Source organism: Pseudoliparis swirei, chromosome 1 (assembly GCF_029220125.1).
Source record: "Pseudoliparis swirei isolate HS2019 ecotype Mariana Trench chromosome 1, NWPU_hadal_v1, whole genome shotgun sequence".
NCBI classification, from domain to species: domain Eukaryota; kingdom Metazoa; phylum Chordata; class Actinopteri; order Perciformes; family Liparidae; genus Pseudoliparis; species Pseudoliparis swirei.
In genome coordinates this window covers 16298804-16312173 of record NC_079388.1, presented here as the reverse complement: position 1 = coordinate 16312173, position 13370 = coordinate 16298804, and the positions used below count along the sequence as shown (strand labels likewise).

General features: G+C 42.6%; 1 protein-coding gene across 1 annotated transcript in view; it reads right to left on the bottom strand.

The window, feature by feature from the left end:
• Window positions 1-13370, bottom strand: part of ptprua (protein tyrosine phosphatase receptor type Ua) — a 202344-nt gene that overhangs the window by 141699 nt on the left and 47275 nt on the right. The window contains exon 2 of the mRNA XM_056419063.1: window positions 4204-4332. Coding sequence (XP_056275038.1) covers window positions 4204-4332 — 129 coding nt within the window. The remainder of the gene's footprint in view (window positions 1-4203; window positions 4333-13370) is intronic.

Here is a 13370-nt window from a genome sequence, read left to right as displayed (position 1 = left end):
GTGATCGTATCGCCTCTATAGAGCAGCACAAAGGCTTTTAACCCACAGTGTACTATTTAGTTAGTTTAGTGTAGTTTATTTCGATCAGCAATAATATACAAAATCAAAACAAACAAACAAAAGTGTACTATAGGTTTTTTCACAGAATCCATGGAAGTAATTGTGCCATTTAGCACTAAATTACAGTACACAAGAATGAACATTTAGAAGAACAATATTATATGAATAAAGTGAATCATATGCTGAAGGTTGGTGATGCCACAAACGTGTGTAGGAGGAGATGTCAGTGAAGGTTTATGTATGACCCCAATAAGCAGGCTCACAGCAGGATCATCACACTGCAATATCATATCTCCATATTATCCAGCAGCAATTGAGAGGAACGTCCAAGTCATCCGAGCATGTGCTCGTCTTGTCTGAAATTAGCCTTCTCTAATGGATGAAAAGAAGATGAAAAGCCGCCTTTGCAATCAGCACTGACCCATGCTAGACTCCACCAATCCCAGGGAGTTCCTTCATATACCCGGCCTGCCTCGGGGGAGCTGTGCGTGGAACAGCGGAACAAGCGCTTGATAACTGTGAACGGATTATGAAACCCTGGTCGTCTGCACGCTCCTTTCACAAATTGACACATTTTTTGCCCCGAACAGCAAGCTAAAACCAGCAGCGTTCACACTTGGAGGTTTTCCCTATCGGATTGCAAAGCATTTCCCAAGACAAAAATCAAAACTGTTCTAAATAAACATGTATGTAAGATGTTAGTGCAGATTGGAAGCAGGTCACCTGGGTAGATGCATGACAAACTTAAATAGAAAAGCAGCAAGGGGCTTTATGTGGGAAAACAAGCTGTCAGTGGGTTGATGATTGGAACGGGGGTCCAAGGTAATAAGATTGTTTGGCATAAATCACAGAGGAAACCTGGTGAGCATGCACACGTAGGCTGCAAGTCCATTTCAACACCCATTAATATATAGAGTATAAATAAAGCATGTTCACACGTTCCTCAAGACGCATGAGTGAGAGACTGCTGCGAGAAGGACGAGATTTCACAAGGCGTCAGCAAAGCGCTCGTGGAGCATAATCCGTCAGCTTTTTGTCTTTCCTTTTTAAACCGCGTGATTTAGAATTCGTTGCGTCGTCTAAAAAACTTCTTACTGTAATTAAAGGCTGTTGAAAAGGGAGAAAACAAACAGCACTTTCACCCGAGAAAATAAGCAAAGGGCAGTGGGTGACTATTTACGGAAGCTAGGTTTAGAATGTTTGTTACATTGTTGCATTACGCTGTTACATTGTTACGCTGTTACATTGTTACGTTGTCACGTTATTGTTATGTTGGTACGTTATTACGTTATCGTGTTGTCACGTTGTTACGTTGTCGGTATGTTATTACGTCACATTGTCACGTTGTTACGTTGGTACGTAATTACGTTATCGCGTTGTCTCGTTGTTACGTTGTCACATTGTTACATTGTCACGTTGTCACTCACGTTGGTACGTTATTACGTCACGTTGCCACGTTGTTGTTACGTTGGTACGTTATCACGTTGTTACGTTGTCACGTTGTTACGTTGTCACGTTGTTGTTACGTTGATACGTTATTACGTTATCGCGTTGTCACATTGTTACGTTGTTACATTTGAAAACAGTCATTCAACGCCACCTCATTACTGTAGAACCGTCACGGGTAGGCAACAGAACTACGGTGTCGGCCTCAGTTAGGTTTCAGCCAAGAAACCACCAAGTTGTGTTTCGGAAAAACATTTTTGGTTGGGCTTGAATAAACTAAGTAAAACATGTACGGTTGCAATTGCTATTTTTTTTGGTACCGATTCACCGCTCCTTCCCCTAAATGTATTTGCATTTCCCTTCTGTTGTGTTTGCATACTGCAGTACTACATAGTACAGACTACATGGTGTATTATGTAGTACAGTACAGACTACATGGTGTACAAATGACACGCAAAAAGCGTGAATGAAGTTCTTGTTGCATGCAAAATGACGGAGTTAATGTCATGACATTCAGACGGCAATAGTTGGCTGTTTAGTGCCGAGCAGGAAGTCCTTTGAAAGAGTTTAAAACATCTCCATTGTTAAAGTGTAACATGACAATAGAGATGAAAAGCTTAAGTTGTATACATGTTTTAGGGTGCAACTAATCGCTCGACCCAAACAACCCCTTTGTAGAGCTGAAGAGTTGGGTCATACTTCTTTGTGGGATCATCACTATGAGTACAACCAACTCACTGCATCTGTTATCCATGTAAAATATTGATTGATGCAGCTGATGTGATGTGACAATGAGAGACAGAATGTCTCCGTCCTCTCGGTAATGTCCCTCTCTGCTAGCTCTTTGCAGCAAAGGGAATCCTGAGTGATCCTCTCACAGGAAGCTCACAGTAAAAGGTGTGAAAGCAGCCAAAGTGCAGGAATCCATTGGTTCGCAATCGCTACATTTAAAAGAAAGATATAAATGCAGTCTTACTGAAGGACCAGAGGGTCAACTTTGTTGTGCAGATAGCAAGAACAATATCCCCAAAACACAGTTTATTTACTTAGTCTTCTCACCTAAAGATAATGTTCCCATTATTCCAAAACTGCATTGTCATTTACTTTTCGTGAAAAAAGGTGTTTGCCGTGGATTACGTTTGCTTTTGATTGAAATGAGTCTGCATGTGGAGGCGAGATGGGGCACATAACACGGATCTTTTACCCGGCAGACTGCTGTGTGTGTCCTGTGTGGGTCAAAGTAGCTGTGTTGCATAAACATAACCAAACGCCTTTGTTCAATGTTTTAGTCATCGAGTAGTTTTGTAGCGTGTTTTGTTTTGTTCGTTTACTATGCATTTAAACCTGTGACTTTCCGGTTAAGATAATGAGACAATGCAGTTTATTTATAATTCTAGTTCATGGGAGTGCAGTTTTGCAGGAGCCAGTGTGGATTTGCTCGGCACCATGTGATGGAGTTGGAGGTCTCCCTGAGGCAACACCTCCAACAGTCATCATGACTCATTTTAAGCTGCATGGCAAAAAATATATATATATTATTATTTTCGCTGTTGAGCAGCCGTCAAGAGTTTACTGCTTAGAAAGCAAAAGTAAGTCAGGCGGAAAAATCAGAAAACAAAGGCTTCACTTGAGATGCATCTGAGATACATTGATGACGGGAGAGTCACACTTTATCCTGATATATCTTGATACGTATAAGTTTCTAAATATTAACCTGGTCCACTCCTCTGCACATCACTTGTGATACGCATAACGTTCATATCGTATTGTTCTCTATTAAATACACATTTGAGCAGACACATATCAAATTTTGGATTTTTGTAAACTCGTATTCTGCTTTAATTAAAATGACAATTTCAAAACTTGGAAATTAATTCACATTTTCTTTGATTCAATACAGTATGTGTCTGTGAAGTGACCAGTGTTGGGAATAATCCAAATTTAAAAAAGATAACCGCTGCGCTCCCATTGTAAATTACCCCAAACTGAAAGAGTTCAGCCAACGTCCCCTGGTTTTTGAATTTTTTTGTCAAAAGCAGCTAACTTCTTGAAATAGCTGATGCTCCTTTTCTTTGGACTCTACTCATTTAAAAACACCCAATTATCCCGTCTTGATTGCTGCGAAGTGAATTTCGACTGAAAGAATAATGCACAAACAGTCCCATTCAGTTTGCACGGAATTTGCCTTCATCAAAAGTCATTATCTAAATCTGAACATTGACAGAGCTGCCAAAATGAACCATTTGAAAAACAGCGCGGCACATAAAAGCTGCGGCAAGCCTCTTCATCGTAGACTGGTGCGTTATTCTGCATTGTGTGTTTATGCCAAACTGCATTGTTTATAACCCTATTTCTAGACTTGGGGCTTCAATGGTTCATATTTGTTTTTACTAGATATACAACGTGACTGATATGAATAAATACACACAGCGGGTTTCCATCAAACACGTTGTCTTCAAGCAACAACACATGGGAGTCTCCGGAGAGTTTTAACTCAAGCAAGGCATGCTGGGACGTCTGCTAATATGCTGATCACATTGCTTTAGCGACATCATTTGCTGAGTTATAGAAACTCTCTCCGCCTCACGTTAATGACAGAAATGACAGATGATTGTGGCAAATTCCTGTGTGAGGCTTTACAGTCTCTAAAACTGGATTTGGAAGAGGTGGTGCGTTCAGGGGCAGCTGTAAACAAACCTCGTAGAAGATCTGGGGTCGGGTGCGGCCAGTTGTAGGTCCTGATCAGCTGCCAGTCAAAGTCGTCGTCTTGCCCCTGTCGGTACTCGCACAAGCCGGGGTCCGAGTCCTCGTCAAAGGTGCAGCCAGCTACAGCGAGGGAAGAAGAGGAGGAACAGATTCAACGAAATGAAATATGTCACTCTACTAAACTTTCTTTGCTACCGGGAGAAAACCGACGAAGGAATGCATCATACTGGAGTCCCTTTTTTTCCCCGAGAAACACCAAAGAAATGATTGTCCGGTTACATCGACACCGGCTCTCCGGTAATGTGTTAATGCGTCGACTATTGGATAGATTTTGAAGCTATAAACTAAATTACAGCTAATGGTTGGCACCAGGCGGTCAGCGCTGACTGCCCATCTCATCCGTCCCCTCGAAATCCACCGCCATTTGGTGCAATTAGCCCTGTGGTGTGAAAATGAGACGACAGCCACAGGTCACCCAAATAGCCAGGAGTAATGGGTCGCTGGACCACAGCGGCAAGAGGGGGAGAGGGGGTCTTCAGCTGATGGAGGACGGCCGGGCTCTCAGCCCGTGAAGGTGACCCGACCTTGTCTGGCCAGTGACGGCTGCAGTCGCTATTCTGCCGTGAGAACACAAAACACAGGCTTTTAACCCTTTGAAGTCGACGCCCGCAGCACCGCGTTTTTCACTGTTTCCGTTTTTTTTTTTATTATTTTATTTTACCTTATTTCTCAGTCCCATTCTTATCATTTTGGTGAATGGTGTGACGGACCACATCATTTCTACGAGAACAACGATAAAACAAAATGTGGTTTTAGATATTTATTTACATGTATCTAGCATTGTATTCAGATATTTCACTGCTTTTGTGAACTTGGACCTTTGGTAAACCAATTTCAAACACCAAAACAGTTCGTCCACATGAGTAAAGGTGTGTTTTCACAAGAGATGTGAAGAATTTATGAAGAATCGAACATCAATTTTCAGCTTTAGGGCCATATCTTCTCTTTCCACTTGTGCCTGAGGACAATTGGGCCTCATTATAAAGAGAGCTGAGAATATTCTGGAATGTTTGATGTATAACACATGGGTATGTGTCATATGCAAAAGCCTTTAAAAGGTGAATTATTATTTTTTATTTTTTAATCTAGAAAATGAGTTATTCTCCTCTTTGATTGATCTTCTGACTCTTTTCATTTCTCCGTCCATCACAGTTTCGCCTTCCAATGGCTGCTGTTGTACAAATAACAGTCTAAAGTACAATATATTTATTTTTACAATGATCTAAACCGGGGAAGAACTGGAGCCAGAGACCGTTTGCTTGAAAAACAATGACCCTCGGTTAGGTTTCTATTATAGTGCACATGATTATGTACTTCAATTTAAGGTAAATACAACCTTTTTTTATCTTTTCAAAGCAGACCTGTTGTCATGTCCAACACCGCTTTCCCCGATAACACCACAAATTGCTTCATTGTAATCATTAAGCATAATTAATGTTGTCAATTCCCCGCCTGCCACTTTCCTGTGAATTAAATTCATTTGGGAACAAAAAAGAAACACGAGCGCTCTGATGCTGCGAGGGCATCGAGATTCAGATTAGCACGATTTATTCAAAACGTCATCGATCGGAGGATCGTAAAACATGTACGTATTAAAATATGAAACTCTTCGGCTTCATAAGGGGCCTGACATGAATAGTTCAGGAGCCACTGTCAGGCGTTTCTCAGTGGCACAAATATACCGCTTTATAAAATAATCTCCTGGTTCAGATTATCTGTAAAATTGCATCCTCTGTAAAAAATAATCCAACACAATTTATTGCTGACTTCCTCGTCCAACTTTGACCATCTTTCCCTGGTTCTGTGCTTCAGTACCTCAACCCAGGTGTTCACCTCCGATTAAAATAGTAGTTGGGGCCACTTTCAACACCTCAACGCCTACTTTTATAAGTACACTGACAACAAACAGCCACAAAGCAACAATCCAAGTAGTAATAAATCATGATAGAAGTGGTCCTGCAGCAATGTTCTTGCGTTTGCTCCAAACCCGCCGCTATCTAACGGCCCGATCCCGCCGCGGTCCCAGGACCCCGTCTGCTAACCGATCGCATTACGGCTTGGCAGCGGCGTTGCCGGCGTTCAAGAACTCGGACTGCGTGCCAGCTTCCGCTTGATCGTATCCCGTTTGGCTCGGTCCCCCAGTGTTGTTTCTTTGTTTGAAAGAGTCATCTGTTTTCTCTAATATTATACAACTTTGGAGTCTGAAGAAATATCGGATGTTGCAATAAAACACCCGGACGACTTATCTTGCACCTTCCGCTTTCGCCCTTTTTTCCTGCTGACGAACGCACATCCCCACCACCAGCGAGCGTCCCCGCCGCCGCCCCTCTTCCCCTCCGCCCTGCAGCCAAGCGAGTGTTTCCGGGTGTGTAAGCAGATCAGAGTTTTAATTGCCTCCTGTGTGAAGGGGGGGGGGGCCTGCTTCTTCTTTTTTTTTTTTGCCGCGCCCGGTTATCTAAAGACGACGAGAGGGCCGAGTGGTGGAGCGGGCCCCGCGGTTCAAAGCCGAGCCGCCTTTCATCGAGAGCCCTCCAGCTTCCAGGAGGAAATGTCACCATCAGACACGTTCCACTGACTCCCCCTCATTAAAGACTCATCCTTCCCAGCCTCCTTTGCTTTTAGCGTGCACGCTCCTCTCGGGCGCCCAAATGAGGACCCTCGTAATTAGAAAAGCCACGTGCGTTTCGGCTGAAGTTGTACTGATGTGTGTGTGTGTGTGTGTGTGTGTGTGTGTGTGTGTGTGTGTGTGTGTGTGTGTGTGTGTGTGTGTGTGTGTGGCGAGCTGACCTTGTTTGCCATTTGGATGTGTGCTTTAAAAAAATGAAAAAAGTTGTAATTAATCCGTCAACGTCACACAGGCTGACGCTGTAACAACCGGGTATGAATGATGTGTGTTCATCGCGGCGACGGGGGACTCCTGGCCAACGAGGGAATACGATTCCTCGAATTTCCACATCATAATAATAAAAATAATAAGTTGAACGTGAGCGGAAAAAAAGGGGGCATTGAGAATGCTAATTGCTCATCAGAGGCGATAAAAACGTTTTTTTTTTTTTTTTCGCCGTCCCCCCCGAGCGCCGCAACGCAATAACACCTCGAGGCGCGGACGACGGGGCCCCCGAGATAACTTCGCCGAGCCGCCGTCGCGGCTGACGAGTTTCTCAGGAAGAGAACAAAGACGGAGAAATAAATAGATGTGCAAGAACGAGGCGGCCTCCTCTTTGAAAGGCAGGAGAGGTAAATTGCCGAACAAGACCCGAGCTTGTCGTTTGATACGGCGCCTGGAAGTTATTAGCAGTGAGACGGTCCCGCCTGCGTACCTCTCCACTGTCATAACCCAGTGAAACCAACCATTACTATCGGGATGAAGTTCCATAGGTTCGTATCAAAGTAGGCAGCACGTCTTAGTCTTGTTACACATTTTGTACTGAAACCAGTGATCAGAGAAATCCTCCGTGGTGTTGAAGGGTTTCACTCAACAGCCAGCCAAGCCTGCACCTCGTTAATACAGGGTACCTGTAGTCAAAAACAACAACGTGCTACATCCATTAGGCGCATCAAATAAATCATATTTTCCCCGCCGCTATTGTCAACAAGTCACGCATAGCCCGAGGCTTTACATTTCTTTGTCAACATTCCGAGTCCGTGAACGCTTCAGGGCGCAGCCATTTTGCTAGTTATTTACTCATGTCAAAGCTAACTATGACGTAGAGTCGTTGAAAGGAATTCAGCCAATCCGGAGCCACTTCTACACGCGTTGCTTCTTGGGATAGATCGGTGGCCTCAAGAATTACACAATCTATATCAGGGGTGCTCAATACGTCGATCGCGGCGACCTGCCAGTCGATCGCAGCGTAGTATTGGTAGATCGCATGACATTACAAAAAATTGGCCCGCCCCCCTGTCACTTTCTCTATAGCGCCACATTACAGCAGCAGCATGTCATTTCTGTCTCTACGTGTTGCGTTGACAGTCCTCTGCCCGCCCGCGGCCTCGCGCGTGCGGAGCTCCCGACACCGCCGCGCCGCGGGGACGACGGGAGCAAAAAAAAGGGAGAAAAAATCACTAGCACCCCCGAACATGTCGGCCGAACATTGCATCAATGAAAGACATCTCCAGCGCTGGCTTATGCGCGATGTAGCTATCAAGCTCACTCTTTTGTGTAAAGCAGATTAGGTCTAATGTCACGATATCATCGGACATAAATTCGTGTTCTTTACAACAAATGCACTCTATGTCTGTTTTTTGTGGCACACATTTCCCACAACTGCACCAAACATCCGCCGACTTCTGCACGGTCGCCACGGTGGTTACGGTCCGCCGCGGTGAAGCATCTGGACCGGCGGTCCTTCGGCATCAACTTCATCAGAATCATCGCTATCGCTGTCACAATTCACTAAATGGGGATAGTCTGCTTTTAATGGTTCATACAAGTATCCAGTTGCTGAATCTGACAATCTTTCATCGTCCATATTTCGCCCGTTTTCTATATTATTATCAAGTTCTCAGCATTTGTTTGCGAGCGCTCGACATTGTTTACATTGGTTTCTGAACACATCCGCTGTGGCTGGCTGTCGATCTATCAACGATGTGACGTCACACCACCTGCGCCATATTCAAGCACCAGTGCAATGAAGCTTGTCGGAGTTGAGGGACTTTGAACAGCCTAAACTACGTATTGTTATTGAATACTGGACCGTCAGTGCATGAATACACTTTAGAAACACATTATCTTTTGATCTGGCTACACATTCGAGATCACAACAGGTACCCTTTAATACGACTTTACGTGACGCTCTAAATACTGTTTCTGAGGTACACCCCGATTCGGAGGGGGAAACCCAATAATAGTGATTTTTTTTACATTTTTTATTATTTTAAAGCCCCATAATAGAGTTTTTCCTTTTTAGCGCCCCCTTCAGTTTTGGAGGTATTTAACGTTTACTTCAGTGTCGTAAATACCCAGTTACGATAGATGCAGCCTCGCATACACTTGTATTGATGACCAGACGAAGTCAGAAACCAAGAAATGATGTCAACCGATAAGGTAAGAATATTAAAAGATTTTACATAAATATGACTGCATAGTTTTATTCATTGTGATATCGGAGATGAATGCTAACATAACCAAAAGAATGACAACATTTAGTTTAGATGAAACACCGATCGCGTTTTCAGCCTATATACGTTGTTTTCTAAATGTTTGAATGTGAGTCGTGTGATCGAATACAATATTGTTGACAACACCAAAAAGCTACATATTCATAATTTACATTGGAACGTGTAATTCATCACAAGAGACTTCGCTTGCTTCGCCCTTATTCTGTAGCTGCGAGCGTGGACTGGCACTATATGACATTGCGTAATCACTGCCAGAAAGCAGGTCGAAGTACATCCGCCCCGGATCGGGCGGCCCCAGAATCCTACATAGCGGAGTTATTTCCCCACAGACCCTCGATGGCAATGGCGGAGCCGCAAATCGCCATATTAAAAGTCATTATAGCGGCACAATTTTTTTCAAGCTGTTATTTTAAGGTACAATTGTTGCATAATGTTACTTTAAGTTGTTCAACTTCAACATTCTTTCTTTCTTCATTCAAGAAGAAATAAACACTGCATTTGTTCAGGACCATTTGTTCAGCAGCAGATAACACATTGTATTCTCTCGTGAGTATCTTGGGCAGCAGGACGGTGTATGTGGGATTAATTAACCAAACTAAACGACAATGTGTCTGTTCAAGGTAATGAAGGAACATGTCACCCAGTAACAGTGTGACTGTGATGCGTTTTTAATAGTTTTTTCAACAACAATGCAGCTCCACGGCACAGAGGACAAAGACATATCCGGCTTTGAAAACACACACACACACACACACACACACACACACACACACACACACATAATACTTGTTGGATTAAATGTGTTGGTCTTGTCATGGGATTTGTTTGTGATGATTTAGACACAATGAATAATAACATATACAGGACTGTCTCAGAAAATTAGAATATTGTGATGAAGTTCTTTATTTTCTGCAATGCAATTAAAAAAACAAAAATGTCATGCATTCTGGATTCATTACAAATCAACTGAAATATTGCAAGCCTTTTATTCTTTTAATATTGCTGATTATGGCTTACAGCTTAAGAAAACTCAAATATCCTATCTCTAAATATTAGAATATCATGAAAAAGTATACTAGTAGGGTATTAAACAAATCACTTGAATTGTCTAATTAACTCGAAACACCTGCAAGGGTTTCCTGAGCCTTGACAAACACTCAGCTGTTATAAATCTTTTTTTAACTTGGTCTGAGGAAATATTAAAATTTTATGAGATAGGATTTTAGAGTTTTCTTAAGCTGTAAGCCATAATCAGCAATATTAAAAGAATAAAAGGCTTGCAATATTTCAGTTGATTTGTAATGAATCCAGAATGCATGACATTTTTGTTTTTTTAATTGCATTACAGAAAATAAAGAACTTCATCACAATATTCTAATTTTCTGAGACAGTCCTGTATGTTACATTATTGCTTAAATCCCTTTGAGCAAAAGCTCAAAAAACATATATTCACAAATGCTTATTATGCTTTCTTTGAGACTTCAGTAGAAAGAAGTTGAAGTGAAGACTTTTCATGTTGATTTTTGTGTATTAATTACACTAAAAAAGAATACATTTTTAAAAAAACAAGTGAGAAATGTAATCTGGATGCACATGCACCCTTAAGAGATGCCAGTCAGGAGTCTAATACCTTCCAGTTAATTGAATCCTATTAGCGGTGTTTGTGTAGGATCAAAGTAAGCAAGTAGCGGGGAAGAGCATAACTCTGCTGCACAAAGTGGCTGTGAGGGAGCCAGAAGAGGCCCTGGAGGGGGATTAATGGGAGAAGGGGCAGGCCGGTCTGAAGTGCTTGTGATGGACCCCGGGCGCGAAGGCCCAGTCTGCTGCTACAGTGGCTATAGCGGCGCTGACTAATAGCCCACGCAGCTGGCATCTCATATATATACGATGTGTGATGGAGAGGCGAGGAGAACACAAACCTCATACCTCGCATTTATCCTGGAGAGGGAGAAATAAATTAGAGGGGCGAGACGGAAACTGGGCTGGGTGAAGAGCCCTCGAACGGGAGAACAAAAGAGAGAGAGAGAGAGAGGGAGAGAGAGGGGAGGCAATCAGGAAAACAAATCACAGACAACAGTAGAAGGGCATTTACGGAAAACAAGATGTTTGTGTCTTAATCTCAGAACCTATATGAAGAGGTAATCAAAGAAGTGATCAGACTGTACATATATACACGATATATAAATCCCGGCAACAGACTTTTAATTTTAAATTGCACTTCTCCTGCACATGAGTCACAAATGTGAATGGACATTTTTCCTTCACACACACACACACACACACACACACACGAAGACCTTTAAAGTTGACTGGGTGAAACCCGACCGAAAGTCTCACCCTGTGTTCAGGAGGCAGCTGTTAAGCTCATTTCCCAGAATGCATTAAAGCACATTCCTGTAGGCGCACCACCTAGCGGAGCCGGAGCTCGGCTTGGCACCGCTTTAATCGGAGCCGCTCAGAAACAGCAGCTCTGTTGGGACCGAGGATCCGGGATGTCGTGCCGCTGCTCTTGTTTGGTTTGAGATAAAGCTCCGCTGCTGCGGGATTTGCATTTTAGCGTGTGCAGGCAATGGATCAGAGCTGACAAGTTTACTTACGGGAGGGGGGGGGGGGCATGCAGCTGTAAAGCTCATCAATAGCGAGCCGGCAGAGGAATAATCAAAACACAACTTCTTCATAGACCATTAATAATAACAGCCACTGCAATTTCAGGGGAGCCTGGAGGAGGAGGAGGAGGAGGAGGACAGGAAGCGTGAGAGATGAAGAATTGGTCGAATAGTGGATGAAGAGACACAACAGTCCTAATAGACTGGGAGGGGGTTCGGCCTAATACGCGTTTTTGATTATCAATGTGGAAACATAAGCAATATGTCTCATTTAGACCAAAGTAACAATGTTTAGATGTCAACAACAAACTAAACCTTTTTTTATGCATGAGAATATTCAGTGAACTATCTAACCAGCATTGAGACCATCGTTATATAGACTAGAAGTGAATGTAATGTTTACCGTCGATGGAAGAAAAAGTGCAATAAAGTTACAAAGAATGAAGTTTGAAAACACGAGGGGGTTTATTCATCGTCTCCTCACAACATGACATAATTGCTGTAACTCATTAAGTCATTAATAAATAATTTTCTTTTCCTCATGTTTTCTTGTTTTCTGTGCTTTGTACACCACCGTTCAAAAGTTTGGGGTCATCCAGACAATTTTGTGTCTTCCATGAAAACTCACTTTTATTTATCAAATGAATTGAAAATTGAATAGAAAATATAGTCAAAACATTGACAAGGTTATAAATAATGATTAATATTTGAAGTATTAATTTTGTTCTTCAAACTTCAAGCTCAAAGGAAGGCCAGTTGTATAGCTTATATCACCAGCATAACTGTTTTCAGCTGTGCTAACATAATTGCACAAGGGTTTTCTAATCAGATATTAGTCTTCTAAGGCGATTAGCAAACACAATGTACCATTAGAACACTGGAGTGATAGTTGATGGAAATGGGCCTCTATACACCTCTGGAGATATTTCATTAGAAACCAGACGTTTCCACCTAGAATAGTCATTTACCACATTAACAATGTATAGTGTGTATTTTTGATTAATGTTATCTTTATTGAAAAAACAGTGCTTTTCTTTGAAAAATAAAGACATTTCTAAGTGACCCCAAACTTTTGAATGGTAGTGTATGTCTGAAAGTGATTAAATGTGGTGAATGAATGATCACAGGAGTGCCATAAGTGGCAGCCACAGTGCGTCGTAATGGCTGTGTCTATAAGGAGAGCCTCCCCCGTGCAACATCTGCAACACGGGGCCAATCAGTGAAATCATATATTGACATGCAAACAGCTGATTAAGCCGCGCGATGCATAAAAAGCCCGTGAATGCAAAACACGCGAGTGGCAGAACGCAGCCGTCGATCTCGTGAAGACTGCCGACTGCGACGCCCGAGCGAGTAAACGGACCGCGTTCG